Below are 19,230 nucleotides of genomic sequence, written 5' to 3' on the forward strand. Positions count from 1 at the left end.
TGGGGCAAAATGTCCAATTCTCAATATACTTGATGATAATAATAATGCACAAGCACCTCTCTGTTGATACAGCCGCTACTAGATTCTCTGATGCTGTCCCCAGGGAACCACAAATGCGGTTTCCTGGAGCACAACCATAATCAAGAAACCAGAAAATGCTCCACTGTAAGTAGTCAGAGGCACTTCTCACAAACTAAATAATTAAAAGTAATGTTATCTTCTGAACAAGGAGTTCAAAGGCTCAGTTATCAGAACTTCCAACATTACAAATGTGCTTATAAATGTAGTAAAAAAGCTGAAACCAGTGAAGCTAAATAATTCATTTAAGAGTCAATTTCCTATCAAGAGACAGTATTTAGCTCTCAGAATTTTCCTTCCCCCAGAGCAAGTTTCTTCTCATTTTTGAACAAGCAATACCTATCATTCAAACAAAAAACGCATGTCTGGTGGAGTATGACCGAGTGAGCTATGCTTTTTAAAGTCTTCTTTGATTATGGTGGCTTCCCACTATCCTTATAAGCTAAAAGTTGACAGAAATGTCCTAGACAGTCTGACAGGCCTTAAAAATAGACAAGAACAGGCCATGTTTAATCGTCTTAGTAAACATAAAAAACAATTGTCGTCTTTGCTCAGAAGGTCTATGATAAAACAAATCCAAACATTTGGGGTTGCAAAGCAGCAGGAATGCATGTCTTCCTGCCTCTGTGACCCTGAAACTATAACATTTGTTTGCATAATGGTTTAGGGCTTCCCAGATGGCGCTTGTGGTAAAGAACCCACCTGCAAACGCAGGAGACACAGGAGACAAGGATTCAACTCCTGGGTCGGGAAGGTCCCTTGGAGGAGGGTATGGCAACCCACTCCAGTATACTGTCGATGATCTATCAATGATATATTTTTGAAATTTAGATAAAATCTAACAAAATTTCTCCGGAGTTGACGTTCTGTAGCAAAATCACCCAATCTAATAAGCATTGTAACCCAAGCTGCTTTAGAATTATAGCAAGGCAAACAGTATATGACAAACTTTGAAGGAAGTTAAAAGATGTAAAAATATTTGGTTCTATTTTTGAGCATGGAAGAAAATTAATTTTGGTGAAGGGGTGTCCTCCCCATGTCCTCCTTCCTGTGTAAGGAGTTAAAAGTAGAGGGTGAAAGGTAGCACAGATTTGTTAGAAGAGTTTTCATGTTGCTTCATCAGTATTAATTCCATGGCCTAAGACTTCAAGCACATTCTTAACACCCTGAAGTTCACTCCTTTGCCTTTCTAACACATTCAGAAAGCTGCAAACTCCTAACACTGGGTTATTCTGACCAGCTCTGCCTTCTCTGTTCCCATACTTTGCTCTAGAAGGACTTCATCAGGAAACAGAGACAACTTCATGATGCTATCCTAGATTCAGCACCATTTATTTCTTTTAGGCATCAATCTACCTGAAAATCTCCTATCTACCACTTTCTTCAGACTCCCTCACCCAGTCACTTTACTCCAGGTGACTTTATTTCCGATTCCAAAGAGAAAATACAGGCCAGCAGGCTTCTCTTCCCTTTGATCTCAGCCACTCTCCAAAATAAAAATAAGTAACTGATCTTTATCCCAGACATCATTTCCTTCTTTTCTATATGCACAGATGTCTAGGGATTCTTTCTCCAGTCTAACACTGATAACTTCACTTACCTCCCTGACCCACCACGCCCGCCCCACCCTGACTCCTCTGGAGCCATGGGCCATCAGTTATCCCCTCTCTTCTATCTTCTATTTTCTCTTTTGCCATTGCTCTTTCCTCTGAGCCAAAATGCTCAAGGACTGCTATCAGAAACAGCATCAATAACAAGCACAAAAACTCCTCCAAACTTTCCTCTCTGTCCACACTCCTGGCTGTTCCTTTCCCAGCAAAGCTTTTTGAAAGTGTTCTTGACAACATGTTACCACTTCTCCCTCATCTCCACTCATCTCCTCCTCTTACACACCCAATCATTCCTCTTGCTTCTGTAATGCCCACAACTCCAGTGGGACCACTCTCCCTATGCTACTTCGAATGATCAAATCTTTACCTTGATATGACGTTCCCAACACATCTGACTACTTTTCTTTCTCCGAAAAAAAAAAAAAAAAAAGATACACACCTGGCCAATAAGCACCCGAAAGGCACACGTCATCATTAGCCATTCAAGTGTCAAGGGTATCAACTGAAGTCGCTCAGTCGTGTCAGACTCTTCGCGACCCCATGAACTGTAGCCTACCAGGATCCTAGGTCCATGGGATCTTCCAAGCAGGAATACTGGAGTGGGTTGCCATTTCCTTCTCCAGGGCATCTTCCCAACCCAGGGATCGAACCCAGGTTTCCTGCATTGCAGGCAGAGGCTTTACCCTCTAACCCACCAGGGAAGCGTTAGCCATTAGGGAAACTCAAATCAAAACCACAATGAGGGACTTCCTTGGTGGTCCAGTGGTTAAGAACTCATCTGCCAATGCAGAAGATACGGGTCAGTCCCCGGTCTGGCGAGATCCCGCATGCCCTGGAGCAACCAACCCAGTGCTCTAGAACCCAGAAGTCACAACTACTGACCCCGTGCACGCTAGTGCCACGGTCTGCAGCAAGAGACGCTACCACAATCAGAAGCCCACACGCCACACAGCTACAGGGAAGCCCCAGCAAGGACATGAAGATCCAGCACAGCCAATAACAAACAAATTAAAAAATGTTTTTTAATCCATAGTGAAAACAACAACAACAAAAAAACAACCCACAATGAGACACCACTTCACACTCATAAGGACGGCTAGTATCAAAAGGTCCTAATGGAAACTGGAAGCATCATACATTGGTGGTAGCAATGTAAAATGGTACAGCTATTTTTGAAACTGGTTTGACATATCCTCAAACTGTTAAACATATATTTTTAAAGTGTTGATACAGCCACTATCAGATTCTTTGATGTGGCCCCCAAGGGAACCACAAATGTGGTTTACCGGAGTACAACCGTAAGCAAGAAACCAGAAAATGCTCACGTAAGTAGTCAGAGGCACTTCTCACAAACTAAATAGTTAAAAGTATGACCCTCCCATAATTAAAAATATGACCCAGCAGTTCTATTCCTAGCTTTGCAGTATACCAAAGAGAATACAAAACATACACCAAAAACTCGTACATAAGTCACAAGATACTACATAACAGATTCATTAGAATAGCTAATACCCAAAAAAGGGGAGGAGGGCAAGAATATGGAGAAATTAGAATTCTTGTGCACTGCTGGTGGAAATGACGCAAAGTGGTGCAGTCAACTGTGGAAAAGTTTGGCGGTTCTTTAAAAAGTTACACAGAATTACCATATAACCCAGCAATTCCACTTCAGGGGGATATACCCAAAAGAAATGAAAGCAAGAACTAAAACAGGTGCTTGTACATCCATGTTCACAAAAATATTATTCACAAAATGGCCAAAAAGTGGAAACAACCCAAATAATCATCAATGTATGAATGGATGAGTAAAATGTGGTATATATAGACAATGAAATGTTAATCAGTTTTAAAAAGGAAGGAAATTCTGACACATGCTACAACATGAATGAACTCTGAAGACAAATGCTAAGGTGGGGGCGGGGGGGGGCAGAAGTCACAAAAGGGCAAAGAGTGTATGATTCCACTCACATAAGGTACCCAAAAAAAGGGAAATTCAAAGAGAAAGAAAGTAGAACAGATACCAGAGGCTGGAGGTAGGGGACAATGGGGAACTATTGCTTATTAGGTAGAGAGTTCTTGTTTGGGATGATGAAAAATTCTGGAAATGGACAGTGGTGATGGCTGTACAACACTGTAAATGTACTTAATGTCACTTGATTGCACCTGTTAAAATGGTACATTTTATGTTATGTATGTTTTACCACATTAAAAAAGGTAACAACAAAAAACTTTTAAAGAATATCTGTAACATTAGTTCTATATATTGTTCATAATAGCCAAAAAGCAGAAGCTAATTTGTAACCTAATTTGTATGTATTATCCATAAAAGCCAAAAAGTAGAAGCATCATCATCTGATGAATAAATGTGTACTCATACACTAGAATACTAAGCAATAAAAAGGAATGAAGTGCTGACAACATGCAATCCATGCATGAACCTTGAGAATTATGCTCAGTGAAAGAAAACAGACACAAAGGCCACAAATTATAAGATTTCATTTACATGAAATGCCTAAAATAGGCAAATGTATACATACAGAAGGTTCATCATTAGGACCTGAAATGATAGGGGAATAAGAGGGATACTAATGGGTATGGGGTTTCTTTGGGGTTAATGAAAATACTCTAAACTTAGATCATGGGTGATGATTGCTTAACTCTGGAAATATACTTAAACCACTGAACTGTACACTTGAAATATGTATTTCATAATTCATAAATTACATCTCAATAAAAATACACACTGAGGAAACCAGATCTGAAAGAGACACGTGCACCCCAATGTTCATCGCAGCACTGTTTATAATAGCCAGGACATGGAAGCAACCTAGATGCCCATCAGCAGATGAATGGATAAGGAAGCTGTGGTACATATACACCATGGACTATTACTCAGCCGTTAAAAAGAATTCATTTGAATCAGTTCTAATGAGATGGATGAAACTGGAGCCCATTATACAGAGTGAAGTAAGCCAGAAAGATAAAGAACATTACAGCATACTAACACATATATATGGAATTTAGAAAGATGGTAATGATAACCCTATATGCAAAACAGAAAAAGAGACACAGAAGTACAGAACAGACTTTTGGACTCTGTGGGAGAAGGTGAGGGTGGGATGTTTTGAAAGAACAGCATGTATATTATCTGTGGTGAAACAGATCACCAGCCCAGGTGGGATGCATGAATCAAGTGCTTGGGCCTGGTGGGCTGGGAAGACCCAGAGGAATCGGGTGGAGAGGGAGGTGGGAGGGGGGATCGGGATGGGGAATACGTGTAACTCTATGGCTGATTCATGTCAATGTATGACAAAACCCACTGAAAAATAAAAAAATAAAAAAATTTTTAAAAATGTTACAAAAGAGTAACAGAAAAGGTTTAGAGACTCTAATTTAGGGCTTTAAGAGGAAGCTTGTGTGTCTTCATTTACCATTTCAATGACACGAGCACATCACCATGAAGGGTCCAAACCACATACCTTAGGGTTGCTGAGGGAAAGAGTTTGCCTTGCCTCTTTAACTTCTCAAATTGATACTACTTGTTAAATAACTACCAGTGTGGGAAAGAAACAGACTCCCAAACAGTTGCCATGGCAGCTCAATAGCAAAAGCATCAAGAACCAGGAATATAATGGCTTAAAGACAGTGTGGTACAGAGAAAATTGTACAAAGTTTAAAGTCAGAAAACGTGACATCAGATTCCACACACCTTTAACAGCTGTGTGACCTAAGATACAAACTCAGTTTCTTCTCCTATAAAATGGCATAGAATCAGATACCATCTAATCAAAAGAAATGGAGAGAATTTATACAGCACATGAATTATCTTCTTTTCTACTATAATATCACTCCCACTCTCTGCATTCTATTTCGTCTTAATAACTACACCTTACCTGACTCTGTCTTTTCCAACTTTCTTGCTCAGTCTTGTATAAGACGCCAAAGGCAGAGAAGATTCACTGTTTCCCCAAAAAGAAGAGTGTCAGACAGTGAGTTGCAGCTCACATGAACCACTGCTGGGAACATGTGTCACAACTCAGGAGGCACAAATGAAACAATAGTAAAATGTGGAAAAAAACTGAAATTAGAGGATAAGAGCAAACATGAGTGTAGGAATACTAAGTCACTCTTCATTTAGTCAAGATTAAATCTTCAAAGACAAAATAAGCATTCAAGAAACGTGGGTTTTGCTTTTTTTTTTTTTCCTATAGTTAACACACATGAAGTAGCTCTAGAATTAGGCAATCATTCCCAGCAACTTATCACACGGCCTATATGATTTCGTATGGCGTACTCAACTTCAGAATAGACTCTGTCACCCGAGCTTACTGAGATAAGTTGCTAAAACACTTAAAGTAGAATATTTTCTAGGTTGGAAACCAGTTGTCTTAATTCTCAGTCTATCAAGTAAATAATACCAACTTTATTAGCTTTCAAAATTCTTTAAAATCTAACCCTTTTCTATTATTATTTTAAAAATCAAAGATTATAGTAGTTCAAAAAAACCCACTTAGGACCTAGAATGTATATACTCACCTAAGCTTAAATGCAGAGTACAGAGAAACTAGAGAAAACCCAAATGACAAATTTTAAAAATAAATTAGTTTTGTGTCCAAAGTGGTCAAGATCTAAGATACATTATTATTTGATTAAAATAAAAAGACAAAAACTGCATTACTGGGGAAATCAATAAAAGCCAACACTTGCTGTGTAGACACCTTAAGTATGTTATTTCTACTGCACAGGATATCGTCCAAACCTCTGACTGCCAGCAGGACGACAGTCGTCCCTTGGTGTGTTTAGAATGGAAGCCTCTATGAGCACAGGTTAAGCAATGGGAGGCCAGCTTCTCCATGCATACATGGCACAAGCTTCTGATCAGTTATTTAAAACTAAAACAGTAGCCAGCTAACTAGTTGGGAGCATCAGCAAACTGTGTAGCAGTGGCAAGCTGCACGTGCTGAGCTGTGGCTGCAAGACTTAACTAGCGCCATCGCACTTCGGGCGGTCCCTAACGCCCAGGTCAGGAGACAGCAGCACCAAAGCTCCGTCTGAGCTTATTTTCCGTGACATTTGTCAGAAGTGAAAACAAGAGAACTTCGTTACAGATTCAATTGTACAGTAGATATGGATGGAGTTGACCATAATATGTAACATGCAACATGTTTTTAACTACCAGCCCCAAACTACCAAAGCATTCCAGAACAAACAGTATGATGACACATTTGGAAATGGCCATGACACCTCACAGTCCATGAGAGCAAAATGTGTTAATTGCGAAATCTTGAATTTATCTGGATTCTTGTCAGAGTCAGCCACACTTGTTACAGTATTTTAACAAAATGTGTATTTGTTAAAATATACAGATGGGAAAAACACCACTCCACCAGCTTGAAAGAAGAAACAGTGAAACTGTTATCAGGATCACATCTACCAAAGCAGTTTCGGGAGATTCCACTATCAAACACTGTAATCCTCTGCAGAATTTAACCAGGAGCGGGCTTCCCTGGTAGCTCAGACGGTAAAGCGTCTGCCTACAATGCAGGAGACCTGGGTTCGATCCCTGGGTCGGGAAGATCCCCTGGAGAAGGAAATGGCAACCCACTCCAGTACTCTTGCCTGGAAAATCCCATGGACTGAGGATCCTGGTAGGCTACAGCCCATGGGGTTGCAAAGAGTCGGACACTTCACTCACTCACTCACTCACTCACTCAGCCAAATAAAGCAAGTACTAAATCTAGTCCTCCTTGTTTGAGAGGGCAAGCATACATGATAGCTGCAACATTTCACCACTGTGTTGCTCTGTAAACTACTAAAATCAACTACAGTACAAATGGACCAGATGCTTTAAATTTTCATACACTTATTTTTGACCCATAATCCATGTAGATCAAATTGCACCAATGGTGTACCAATGGTGCCCCTTCCTCTGCTAAGAATAAACTCAGGAATTTTTGTGCAAGCATTAAAAGAAAAAAGTGCAATGCGTTTACTGTAAGACTTGGCTCACAAAAGGGAGGACTCCTCTCCACTATTGAGAAGTTAACTTTAAGAGAGTGTTCTAAATCCTTTTCCTCTTCTATGCTTCCTCAAAGCAAAAAGTCCCCAACACTCTGTTCTTTTCTATACACATAAGGTGATTTTCTAGCACATTTAGTGCACAAAGAAATGCATCCCAGTCTCTCCCCAGCCCAACAACCAAAGCACTAGCTTATCTGGAAACTGAAAACAGTGCACCTCTTTTGCCCCAGAGAAAGAACGGGAAGAAAGAGCACAAGTCAACACAAAACAGCACCTTACCTGCTTCTCATACAAACTTCCACTTCACTCGAACTGGATGAGAGAAAGACACAAGCATCCCACTGTCCACTGCAGCACTATTTACAATAATCAGAGCATGGAAGCAACCTAGATGTCCATCAACACATGAATGGACAAAGAAGTTGTGGTACATATACACGAGAGAATATTACTCAGCCATAAAAAGGAACACATGTGAGTCAGTTCTAATGAGGTGGAGGAACCTAAAGCCTATTATACAGAGTGAAGTAAGTCACAAAAAGAAAGATAAATATCGTATACTAATGCATACATACAGAACCTAGAAAAATGATACTGAAGAATTTATTTGCAGGGCAGCAATGGAGAAACAGACACAGAGAACAGACTTATGGACATGGGGAGAGGGGAGGTGAGGGTATGTATGTGAGGTGAGCAGTAGGTGAGGCTGAGATGTATGGAGAGAGGAACATGGAAACTTACATTACCATATGCAAAACAGACAGCCAACGGGAATTTGCTGTCTGTCTCAGGAAACCCAAACAGGGGTTCCAGGTCAACCTAGAGGGGTGGGATGGGGAGGGAGATGGGGGGCGGTTCCAAAGGGAGGGGACATACGTGTACCAACGGGTGACTCATGCTGAGGTCTAACAGAAAACAGCAACATTCTGTAAAGCAGTTCTCCTCCAATTAAAAAATAAAGAAAAAGAAACAAAAACTGGAATGAGAAAAGAAAGACCACCGATATTCCTTTTCATGAAACCACTATTTTGGAAGATAAAAGAACAGTTACTGCAAATGAGGTGACAATATTCTGCAACATTTAGGCAGCTCTTCCCAAAGATATTTTACCAATGGTGATCAGAGATGGGCAAAGAAACACATAATGGATTTCTTTTTTTAAACCTGAATTCCATCTATCAGTGATAACTTATTCAATAGAAAAGGAACTCAATTTATTTTCATGTCAGTGGTTAGATGTAAATGGAATCTACAAAATAAGTTCAAGAATGTTTGGTATTCAACTGCTCATAAGATGAATACATCCTTCTATGTGTCACTTTTATGCCTCAAAACAGAGAGTGGAAACTAATTAAAGGAGGATAGTGACCACAAGGAAGCTATTTTAAAAGCAAGTTTCTTATTTCCCTAACATCACTGAATATAAACAACAAAAAAATTACTGAGGTGATAGTAATTAAAACTATATAATTATTTATATGTCCTAATTAAATATCGCTATTGAGTCTCACAGACTAAATAAGTAAATAAAAATAAATAATTTTATTTCCAAATGATATAGATACATATATATTACTTATATATGCACATATATTTAATATATAATTACACACATATATTTAGTTAAATATATAAAATATTAAATAAATAATCTAGATGATATTTGTAACAACAGTATCTCAAGACAAAAAACTAATCTGTTTTAAGTGATTTTTGGCAAGAGGCATGAGAACAAATTATGAAAACCAAAGAGATAGGAAGTGATAGTATATAACACTCTGTGTCACATCCCACCACAACAATCATGAATTATCCCTTCCTGTGGATGCAAGAGAGACAATGTGGCACACAGCCTATGCATTTCCTCACAGCCTTACAGGTTCCACAGATAATACACGCCCGTGACCAACAGAGCACATCTTTAAACACTGTATGTTCAAAACACATGGGTGATTGAAAATAAGATCAGCATATTTCTAACTGGGTTCTCTCTAGCTGTCTGTTAAAGTATCTGTGAACTATACACGGTATATGCAATCTACTTGAGAAAGAAAGGGCTTAAAGAGTCACGAGTTTAAGTCCCAGGTTTTCCACTAACTGGGTCTACTGTCTAAACTCCCTATCCCTATCATCTCATCCCTAACAAGGAAAGGACAGTAACTCACAATTTCCCTTTCTCATAGAATTGTTCTAAAAGCCAAAATGAGATAGTATATATAAGCATTATACAAAGGATAAAGTTCTGTGCAAACATATAGTATTTTCTTACATGTTTCCTTCTTACTAAAATCATTAAATACTACTACAGCAACTAGTTTTATGTAACAACTGCTTTAAAGTAAGGAACGCACACATTACAGCATCGACTTGGAATGAAAAAACCAACAAAATGCTATGTCAGCTTAAAGACAAGGAAAAACTCCTTGAATCATCAAGAAGAAGGAAGATGTGAAACAAATTATTTAATTAGTCATCCTTTTCTCAACTCAGGTGAAAAAGGTGAGACAGACCCTTAAAAATAAATATACATTAAATTTCAGGAAATAGGTTTTCTTCTAATTGGCTCTTACTGCTCTTGCATTCCCAACAAACAACAATTTGCTCTTATGAACGTAACATATGGGGCTGATTTGTTTTCCGTATGTAATTCTCAGTATCTAAATATTTAAAGTCACTGCAAGCACTGCCCCTTTCCAAGTTGTAAAATCCTATTCTACTCTGCTAGAGTATGTAATTTTCAATATCACATGTACTTAGGTATCTTCAAAAGATATCTTCAAGTATTATTCCTAGGGATAAAATGATGAAAAAACTGAAGTGCCAAAGCAAATCAGAACAATGCACCGTTCTGGTTTTAAATGTTTCAATTTTTAAACACTACAGAGCAGCTTGAATATAACCAGTATTTAGTTAATGTTAGCTGAATTAATTAAGAATGCTTTGCTAACCTCTGTTTTGCTTTTTAATTAATGGTGTGGGAGGATTGGACTGCCTTTGATTTATATCAAGTAGAATCCACATTTCACCATAAGTAGCAGAAATGACTTGCCAGGCATCCTTTATCAATTCTGCTCAGAAGACACCTACTTATGAGTTGGCTGTGTATCGGAGTACACTTCATTAGTGCAGAACTACTTGAATTGCCTCACTGTACTTAGATAGGAATGCATCTGTACTCCTAGCAGTGAGTACAAATACATGGAAATAAATTAACTGCATACATTTCTTTAGCATGCAAAAACCAATTACTAACTATTACCTGTGGATATTAAAACATCCACAGGAACAAATGAATTCTTATTTGGGAATTACCTCCAAAATCAATAAAACCTGAATCATAATAGCATTCATATAAACAGCATAAACAGAATAAGTCTTCATAATTTCTAACTTCTGTCTGCCCTCACAAAATCAAACAGTTGTCAACTTAAAAACTCCTAATTTGAACCAATACTGTTTACGTTCTCTTCATTTTATGTAAGATAATATCTAGTCTTCCCAGAGCTACACGCTATCAATATTCTAAGCAACAGGGTTCATTCTCTTTCATATTAAATGTATTTCTTTATTGATTATATCATTCTGAAATTGCTACCACTTAATCCCTGAGTGATCATTTAAATCTCTATTTTGATGCTTATGAAATGGAAAGCACTGAGAATACTATTTACAAAGTGCACAAAACTTCAAAAAAGACCTCATTGTCCTCAACAATTCCTATTCACATCTCAAATGAACAACAACAGAAGCCTCTTTATGAAACTGATATTTCTACAATTTTAACAAAAGTTTAGCAACAATTTAAGAAAAGCTGTGCAAAAAATTTAACTTAGCAAACTCAAAATATCAACAGTTGTTGCACAATGTGTTCACCAAAAAAAATCTTTTAATCAAGACTTTAGATTTTAAGGAATTATTTCAGAAAGAAAGCCTCAGAAAATGAAAGCCACAAACGCAAACCTGGTTTCTTCGATACCGAAAAGAATGACCAAACATCGAACTAATACAATAATTTAATACAATATTTAACTTACAATACAATACAATAATTTAATACAATACTTAACTACAATAATTTAACACTTCTTTTATTTTCAAATCTGTAGCTTATATTATTTAATTAAATTTAAGTCATTTCAAACTGTAAACAATTTTCAAGGATTTCTCCATGCTCTCTGAGTTTACGTGGCTGCAATTTCAGAAAGTTTGAGAGCTGAGGCAATTTCTGATAACCCTAGATTTCCATAAAAAAATGAGTATTACACCAGCAAACAATAACACAGCTTACAAAAACCCTGGAGTCAGAAAATTTATATGAAATGACATCTTGGTATATTACTGCACGTGATTTTACAAAACTCTGTATCTTCAGACAATAGACACTTGCGCCGCCTGCCATCAGCACCGCCCTTGAGAAGTTCTCAATCTAAGAACAGTAACTGGACTTCCCTGGTTTTGTCGTGGATGAGAACCCGTCTGCCAATGCAGGGGACACGGGTTCGGGCCCTGGTCCAAGATGTCACATGACACAGAGCAACTAAGCCCGAGCACCCCCAAGCACCGAGTGCCCGTGCTCCGCGGCAAGAGAAGTCCCCGCGATGAGAAGCCCAGGCGCCGCAACCAAGAGTGGTGCCCGCTTGCCACAACTGGACAAAGTTCTCCCAAAGCAACGACAAAGAAAGAAAGAAAATACAGAACAGCGATAAGACACGTAATCAGATTAAAACTAAAGGATAATTATGTAATACATACAGTATAACATGTTAGATGATACAAAACAACATAGCAAAGAGAGAAAAATTTCCCTGACCAACTCATTGGAGATATACATCACCTCAAACTATGAACCAGAAATGCCATCACCCAGTAGCTGGTCAGTCAGAAATATGGAATTCAGGTCCCAAGCAAATCTACTGAATCAGAATCTGAATTTTAATAAGCTCTCCAGGTAATCCCATTTAAATTCTGAAAAGCACTGATCCAGAACATAACTAAAAACCAGTAAATAAGTAAAAGTGACATGTTGTACTTGTAAGTTCTTCAGGCCCCACCCTGAGCCTCTTTACAAATGAACAGATAATTTAACAAGTTCAACTACCGAGTTTCACAGCCCAGGATCAAACACCACTGACAGCAAAGAATACAGGAAAAACTATGAAATGCAAACTCACAGAGGGATGGCTACAGGGGGCCATTCAAAGAGCAAGTCTACCCTTTCTGCCTAGATAGGCCTTAATGGTCTCAATGCATCACAGACATATAACAGTAAATGATGTTCTTAAACCTGCCTCCTCTAACTAGACCACAAATTCCTTAAGGACAGGGACCTAGTTTTATTCTTATACACTCACATTTGTAAACTGAATGACCCTAAATCATTGAGTTCGGTTACACAATGAGATGTTTAACACATTTCAGAAAATTTTCTATCTAAAAAGATTACAGTAAATATTCACAGCATTTTTTTTTTTTTTAAAGAATAAAGCTGCTCCAGTGTATACAACAAGCACTCTAGGGACAGAGGCTTTACTGAATTTGTGGCTCCAAATGCAAATGTGTTTTCTGACTCTATTCAAATTCACTTCGAGGGGATCAGTGAGTGGAATGAGTAGAGAAAAAGGATAAAGGTTAGAAGAGAATGGAGGGAGAATAAAAATCAGAGAACATTCGGGGTTCTTCCACCCATGAAAATGAAAAGAGCAAAAATGGGAAGCTTCACCAAAGAAACAGCAAGGCTGCTGCTGCTGCTAAGTCACTTCAGTCATGTCCGACTCTGTGTGACCCCATAGACGGCAGCCCACCAGGCTCCCCCGTCCCTGGGATTCTCCAGGCAAGAACACTGGAGTGGGTTGCCATTTCCTTCTCCAATGCATGAAAGTGAGAAGTGAAAGTGAAGTCGCTCAACAGCAAGGCTAGAAGATAACAAACGCTACCACCAGCAACCATTCACTCCACGGTCCTTACCTCTCTGAACCAGACACACACTCACAATCCTCCTAACCTAGGAACTGCTCAAAGACACCTTATCCCTAGAAATACTTTCCCTCCTGGCCTTCAGTCAGTTGATGACAGACAGTTTACACAAATTCACTCTTCCAAAACAGCAAACTTTATGACATTCTAGTCATTACTCTCCAAACAAATCATCAATTTTCTTGCCTATGTCCTTGCTCATGCTATTACTTCATTCAGAGACCTTTCTGCTCTGTTAATCTGACCCTGCACCTTAGCTGCCAGTCACGTGTGGCTATTTAACATTTGAAACATGGCTAGACCGGACCGAGATGTACAGTAAGCGTAAAATACACATCAAATTTTGAAGACCTGGTACAAAAAAGACATGAAAGTATTGTTTGTTTGTTTTTAACAATGATTACACGTTGAAATGTTTTGGATATATTCAATTAAAAAAGATAATAATTAAAATTATTTTCACCTGTTTATTTTTAGTTTTTAACATGGCTACTAGAAAATTTGAAATTACGTATGTGGTTCACATTGCATTTCTATTGGACAGCACTGGTCTAAATCCTACTCATTCTTCAGTGGCTAATTCAAACACCCCCACCTCCATACAGCTTTCCCCAATGACTCCAAGTGGACGTGGTTTCTGTCTCCCAGAACTTTCACAACACTTTTATTAATACTCCAAAGAACTAGGGCAATTTTATCTTCTTACCGAGCGTACCTGTTACAGCTCCCCAACTCCAAGATAAACCAATTGAGAAAAGAAAGTACATCTTGGTAAGTTTTCATCTTACACCTTGCACATCAAAAATACATATATTGATGCTAAGGTGATGCCTGATGTCTGCTAAGTGACAGCTGAATTTTTCAATTACTATTACTATATTATCTATCCCTTTCAACGATTTCCATTTCTTTCAGAGGGATTAAACTCCATGTCTACAAATGTCCTGGATTACTATTAGACAAATGGAGTGCTAGTGAGTTGTACATATATGATCAACAAGCAAATTCAAAACTAATACCTGTGGTAAATGCACTTAGATCAATTGTAAAAATTCGACAAGCCTCTAAAGATTCCACTTTTTAAATCATGTTATCCCTAAAAGTGTACTATGAAGATCAACTATTTCAAAAATAAGGGATTTTCTCAGAGATTAACAACACTGGGTGACTAAAACCTACCAAAAACTGTCAGAAGTCCTCCCCACAACCCTGACTGTAAATCAGGTAAGCGCGCAAAGGCTTGGGGACACCAACAGGGGTGTCCTACACCGCATCCAAAGCTCTGATAGCGTGCTGTGAGCAAAGTGGCAGGAAGGAAAAAGATGTGTGAAAGAGACGAAAGGTACAAACTGTAGGAATGAGAAATGAAAACTAGGACTGAAAATGTCTCAGTTATGTGGGAGGGAGTCATCCCTAGGTGTATCGCTCACCCTCTGAACCCTCAGGCAAAAGCAACGGCAGTCATTTCAAATGGTCTTTTCTTCAAATAGTATTCCAGTGCCTGAGATCAGCCCCGCGAAACTTCCTTCCTAACCAGCCTACTCTGACTCCCCGGGCCAGGGACTCCGGCCAAACCCAGCCCCGAAGCCATCCTTCTCCAGCACATTTTGGAAGCCGGCGGATGAAGCTGGAAGGCCGAACGGAGGCCCGGCACCGGGACGAGACCCCTCTCCCTCCGAGTCTGGCTTCAGCCCCTAGGGCAGGACCGAGCTGGCAGGCAGAGGGGGCGGGGCAGGGCTCCGGGCTTCGAGCACCGGCCTTCCCGTTCCACGCCGGCGCCTGCCGGGGCCGCGGGGACGGGCAGGGTGGTGACAACGCGGAAAAGAAGGGCAGTGCGAGGCAGCCCGGGGCTTCCACTCACCAGCCTTCGTCGCCCGACGTCGGCAGTGGCAGGACCTCTTCTCCTTCCGCCATTGCTGTTGACGTCCACGTCACTTTGCCGAAAAGTGGACCCGGCGCCGAGACCGACTCATACCCAACGTCGTAAAAGGTCCTCGGAAGTCTGGGACCAAGCTTCAGGAGAGGGAAAGGAAGAGGGAGGAGGCGAGCGATGGGAGGAACGCGACGTCACGACGTCCCGAGGGCGAAAGGCAGCTTGGCGGAGGAGACTTGGAGCGCCGCTGCCCTTCCAAAGACTACACGTCCCAGGATGCCGCGGGCCCTGGGCCGGGCGCGGTGGGCGGGGTTTGGCGAGAGCGCGGGTCCCAGTAAGAGGCCCTTGGGAGCGTCCCTTTTCGGCGTCCAGTTAGCGTCTTCCTTGCGTCTTAGCGTCCTGCTTAAAGTCATATTTGACAGTTTTAGGTAGTGGAGGGAGAAGTGGAGAGGAAATGTCACAAGGGAAGGTGGAGCGGTCAAAAGTGCAAATGGAGGCCACATACTTTATGTCTGAATGTTTTAAAAGTTGTTGTTGTTGTTGTTGTTTAAAGCTAAACAGTAAAGGAGATATGTTCTAGGCTCCCATCCTTATAAACATATTTCATATATAAACATGGAAGTGAAAGTGAAAAGTGGCTCAGTCCTATTCGGCTCTTTGCCACCCCATGGACTGCAGCCCACCAGGATCCTCTGTCCATGGAATACTCCAGGCAAGAATACTAGAGTGGGTTGCCATTCCCTTCGTCAGAGGATCTTCTCTACGCGGGGATCGAACCCTGGTCTCCTGCATTGCAGGCGGATTCTTTACCGCCTGAGCCACCAAGGCTAGAATGATAAATTTGGACTTGACATTGCATGTTTATAAACATATTCCATATGTAAACACAGAAAGTCAAGTCCAAATTTAGAATCTAGAACTCTGGAGTTCCAAGCAGAGAGAGCTGCCACGTTTTGTATCTTCCCACCCTACTTGCCCTTTACTCCCCGTTGGTGGCCACCTCTGCCTGCACATCCAAGCTCGGTTCCCACCATCACCGCCAAAGCAGGGGCTTTTTGTTCCACTTTGACCATCCATGGACCTCGGAGACTCCGGAGGATGGACCTAGGGAAATGCTTCTCCCAACCCTGGACACAGTACTGATGTAGTAGAACCACATGTAACAATACGGATAAATCTGGAAAATATGATGTTAAATGAACAAGAGTAGGTAAAGTATGGTGTCATTTATATTTGATTTTAAAAATAGGCAGCACAATATATTTTTTATTCAGATACATGTCTGCTTTTCTAAAGAATGTAGCAGAATGATACACAGAACAATTGGGATGGCAGTTCTCAAACATAAACACGGACAGCCCGTAGTTAAAGCAGTGAAAACCGATGTTATTCAGAAGCTACTGGCAGTAGGGGAAACGGCTGACCTCCATTCTGATTTTTGTGATTAGGGGTTTTAAAGGGAGAATGAGGAAGCAGGGAGAGCTGGACTCATTAGAGTCAGACAAGTGAAAAATCACAAAGCATCGGTCAGTGTCATTGTGATTAAACCCGCAGTGTCTGCTAGCTGGCAATTTTCAAGGTTAGGATTCTTCCCTCCCACAGAGACTGGGAAACAGAGACCCTGTTCTTCTCAATGATTACATTTCAAAGAAATGGCTCTCAGGCCTTGAGAAAGACACTTCTAAGTTGTAGAGATACAGATTCACAGTTGTGAGTCTTTTCTCTCTCCAAGAGAGATCAGCAGCCTAACATCAGGTGTTGACTTGATCAAACAGTAAATTCTCCTGACAGCCATCGCACTTCCTCAGTCAGGCATTTTAATGGGGTTCAGTGGGGACCCAGGTCATCCTAGGGACACAGTCTTAAGTTGCTAAAAAATGATGCTAGCGTTTAATCAGGTCTCTAGTGCAATGGTTTGGACAGAGCTGTTAAGTTCTGTGGTTCTCACAGTTCCATTTGTGGGAGGAGAGAAAATGGCTTCAATTATATTTTTAATATTTTGTTTCTAAAGAGCTGAGAAGAGGCTATGTAGGTATTCTGTATTCTTTAGAGAGTCTATACTTGGTATCTAAAATGTTTCATAGTTTTTACAACTATTTGATTAAATAAGCTCTTTCACTTCTAAGCAAAAACATGTTCATTCTCTTCCCCAAAGGAAAGATAACACAGAGCCACATTATTGCATCCACTTGTAAGCCCAGGATGTCTGCATGATGATCAGTCCTATGGGGAAATTTCTCTTAATGTGGAATGAGAGTCTAGATGACAGCTTTCAAAATGAATAAAAGGCATGGATTTGGGTCAAATTACCATCCCGATATGCAGGATCTCTACTGGGTCTCTTCAGTTGTTGTCAGTGGGTTTTCAGAAGCTTTTCTAAAATGTTGTTTAAAACTGTGAAGCCGGTGACATAACAAACAGTTGCTCATCAGTTAAGGTGACCCTAACCCTCAACTGTAATTCATCTGGAGAGTAATTAAGCCAGTGACTGCTTTATACTCCATGTGGTAAAAATATTATTCCACTAAAAATATATCACCTGACATTTTCAAGCATTTTTTTCATTCTGTAGAAGATGAAACTCCCAACTTCCATTCTCTTGAATAAGGCCAGGGTCAGCTTCATGGGCGTGTCGTCTGTGCAACAGCACAGGGCTCCGTGCCATCTGGAAATTCTTTTTTTTAATTTTATTTATGTATTGATTGATTGATTTTTTGACTGTGCTGGGTCTTCCTTGCTGTGTGGGCTTTTCTCTAGTGGTGAGTGGGGGCTACTCTCTAGTTGCCATGTACACACTTCTCATTGCAGAGGTTTATTGCAGAGCCTGGGCTCTAGGACAAGCAGGATTCAGTAGTTGCAACTCCCCGACTCCAGAGCACAGGTGGCTCATGGGCTTAGTTGCTCTGAGGAATGTACAGTCTTCCCATATCAGGAATCAAACCCATGTCTCCTGCATTGGCTTGTGGATTCTTTACCACTGAACCATTAGGGAAGCCCCGGAAATTCTTAATAATTTTGGAACAGGAGGCCCCTCATTTTCATTTTGCACTAGGCACCCCCACAAATTATGTAGCCATTCCCAATAGGATCAATATGACATTGATATATACCCCCATGGGGACAAGATTTCAATAGAAATTATTTAGTGATGTATCTTCTGCAGTATTTATATCATCTGTTCCTTACTCATCAAACCTTTCAGTGTCATACCAAGTACTCACTCTGAATTCATGATATCCACCAGGATGACATCCTCTTCCTCCAGTGGTAATTCTAGGAATCTGGTTGTTAGCTAAAGTCTTTGAAACTTGCTACGCCTTTGGTTCCTCTTGCTTGAACATGTTGCACTGGTCACACTACACTCTTTGCAGTGTTTGCTTGTGTTTGGCTTGTGGATATCCAGGTTGCTGAATCCTCCAAGCAAGGCTTCAAAGGTCTGTGAACCAGGACTTCCGGATGTTCAAGCTGGATTTAGAAAAGGCAGAGGACACAGAGATCAAATTGCCAACATCCACTGGATCATAGGAAAAACAGTTCCAGAGAAACATCTGCTTTATTGATGATTTATATGATGATTTATTGACGCCAAAGCCTCTGACTATGTGGGTCACAGCACACTGTGGGAAAGTCTTCAGGAGATGGGAACACCAGACCACCTGACCTGCCTCCTGAGAAACC

General features: G+C 40.3%; 1 protein-coding gene across 2 annotated transcripts in view; it reads right to left on the reverse strand.

Annotated features, from left to right (window-relative positions):
- TBC1D23 (TBC1 domain family member 23) overlaps positions 1 to 15,696 on the reverse strand; it is a 55,992-nt gene extending 40,296 nt beyond the window's left edge. For both annotated transcript variants that reach the window (XM_065913474.1, XM_065913473.1), the window contains exon 1: positions 15,541 to 15,696. In XM_065913474.1, coding sequence (XP_065769546.1) covers positions 15,541 to 15,593 — 53 coding nt within the window. In that variant the 5' untranslated portion in view covers positions 15,594 to 15,696. The remainder of the gene's footprint in view (positions 1 to 15,540) is intronic.
- Between the last annotated feature and the right edge of the window lie 3,534 nt (positions 15,697 to 19,230).

The sequence above is a fragment of the Muntiacus reevesi genome, chromosome 21 (assembly GCF_963930625.1).
Source record: "Muntiacus reevesi chromosome 21, mMunRee1.1, whole genome shotgun sequence".
Lineage (NCBI taxonomy): Eukaryota > Metazoa > Chordata > Mammalia > Artiodactyla > Cervidae > Muntiacus > Muntiacus reevesi.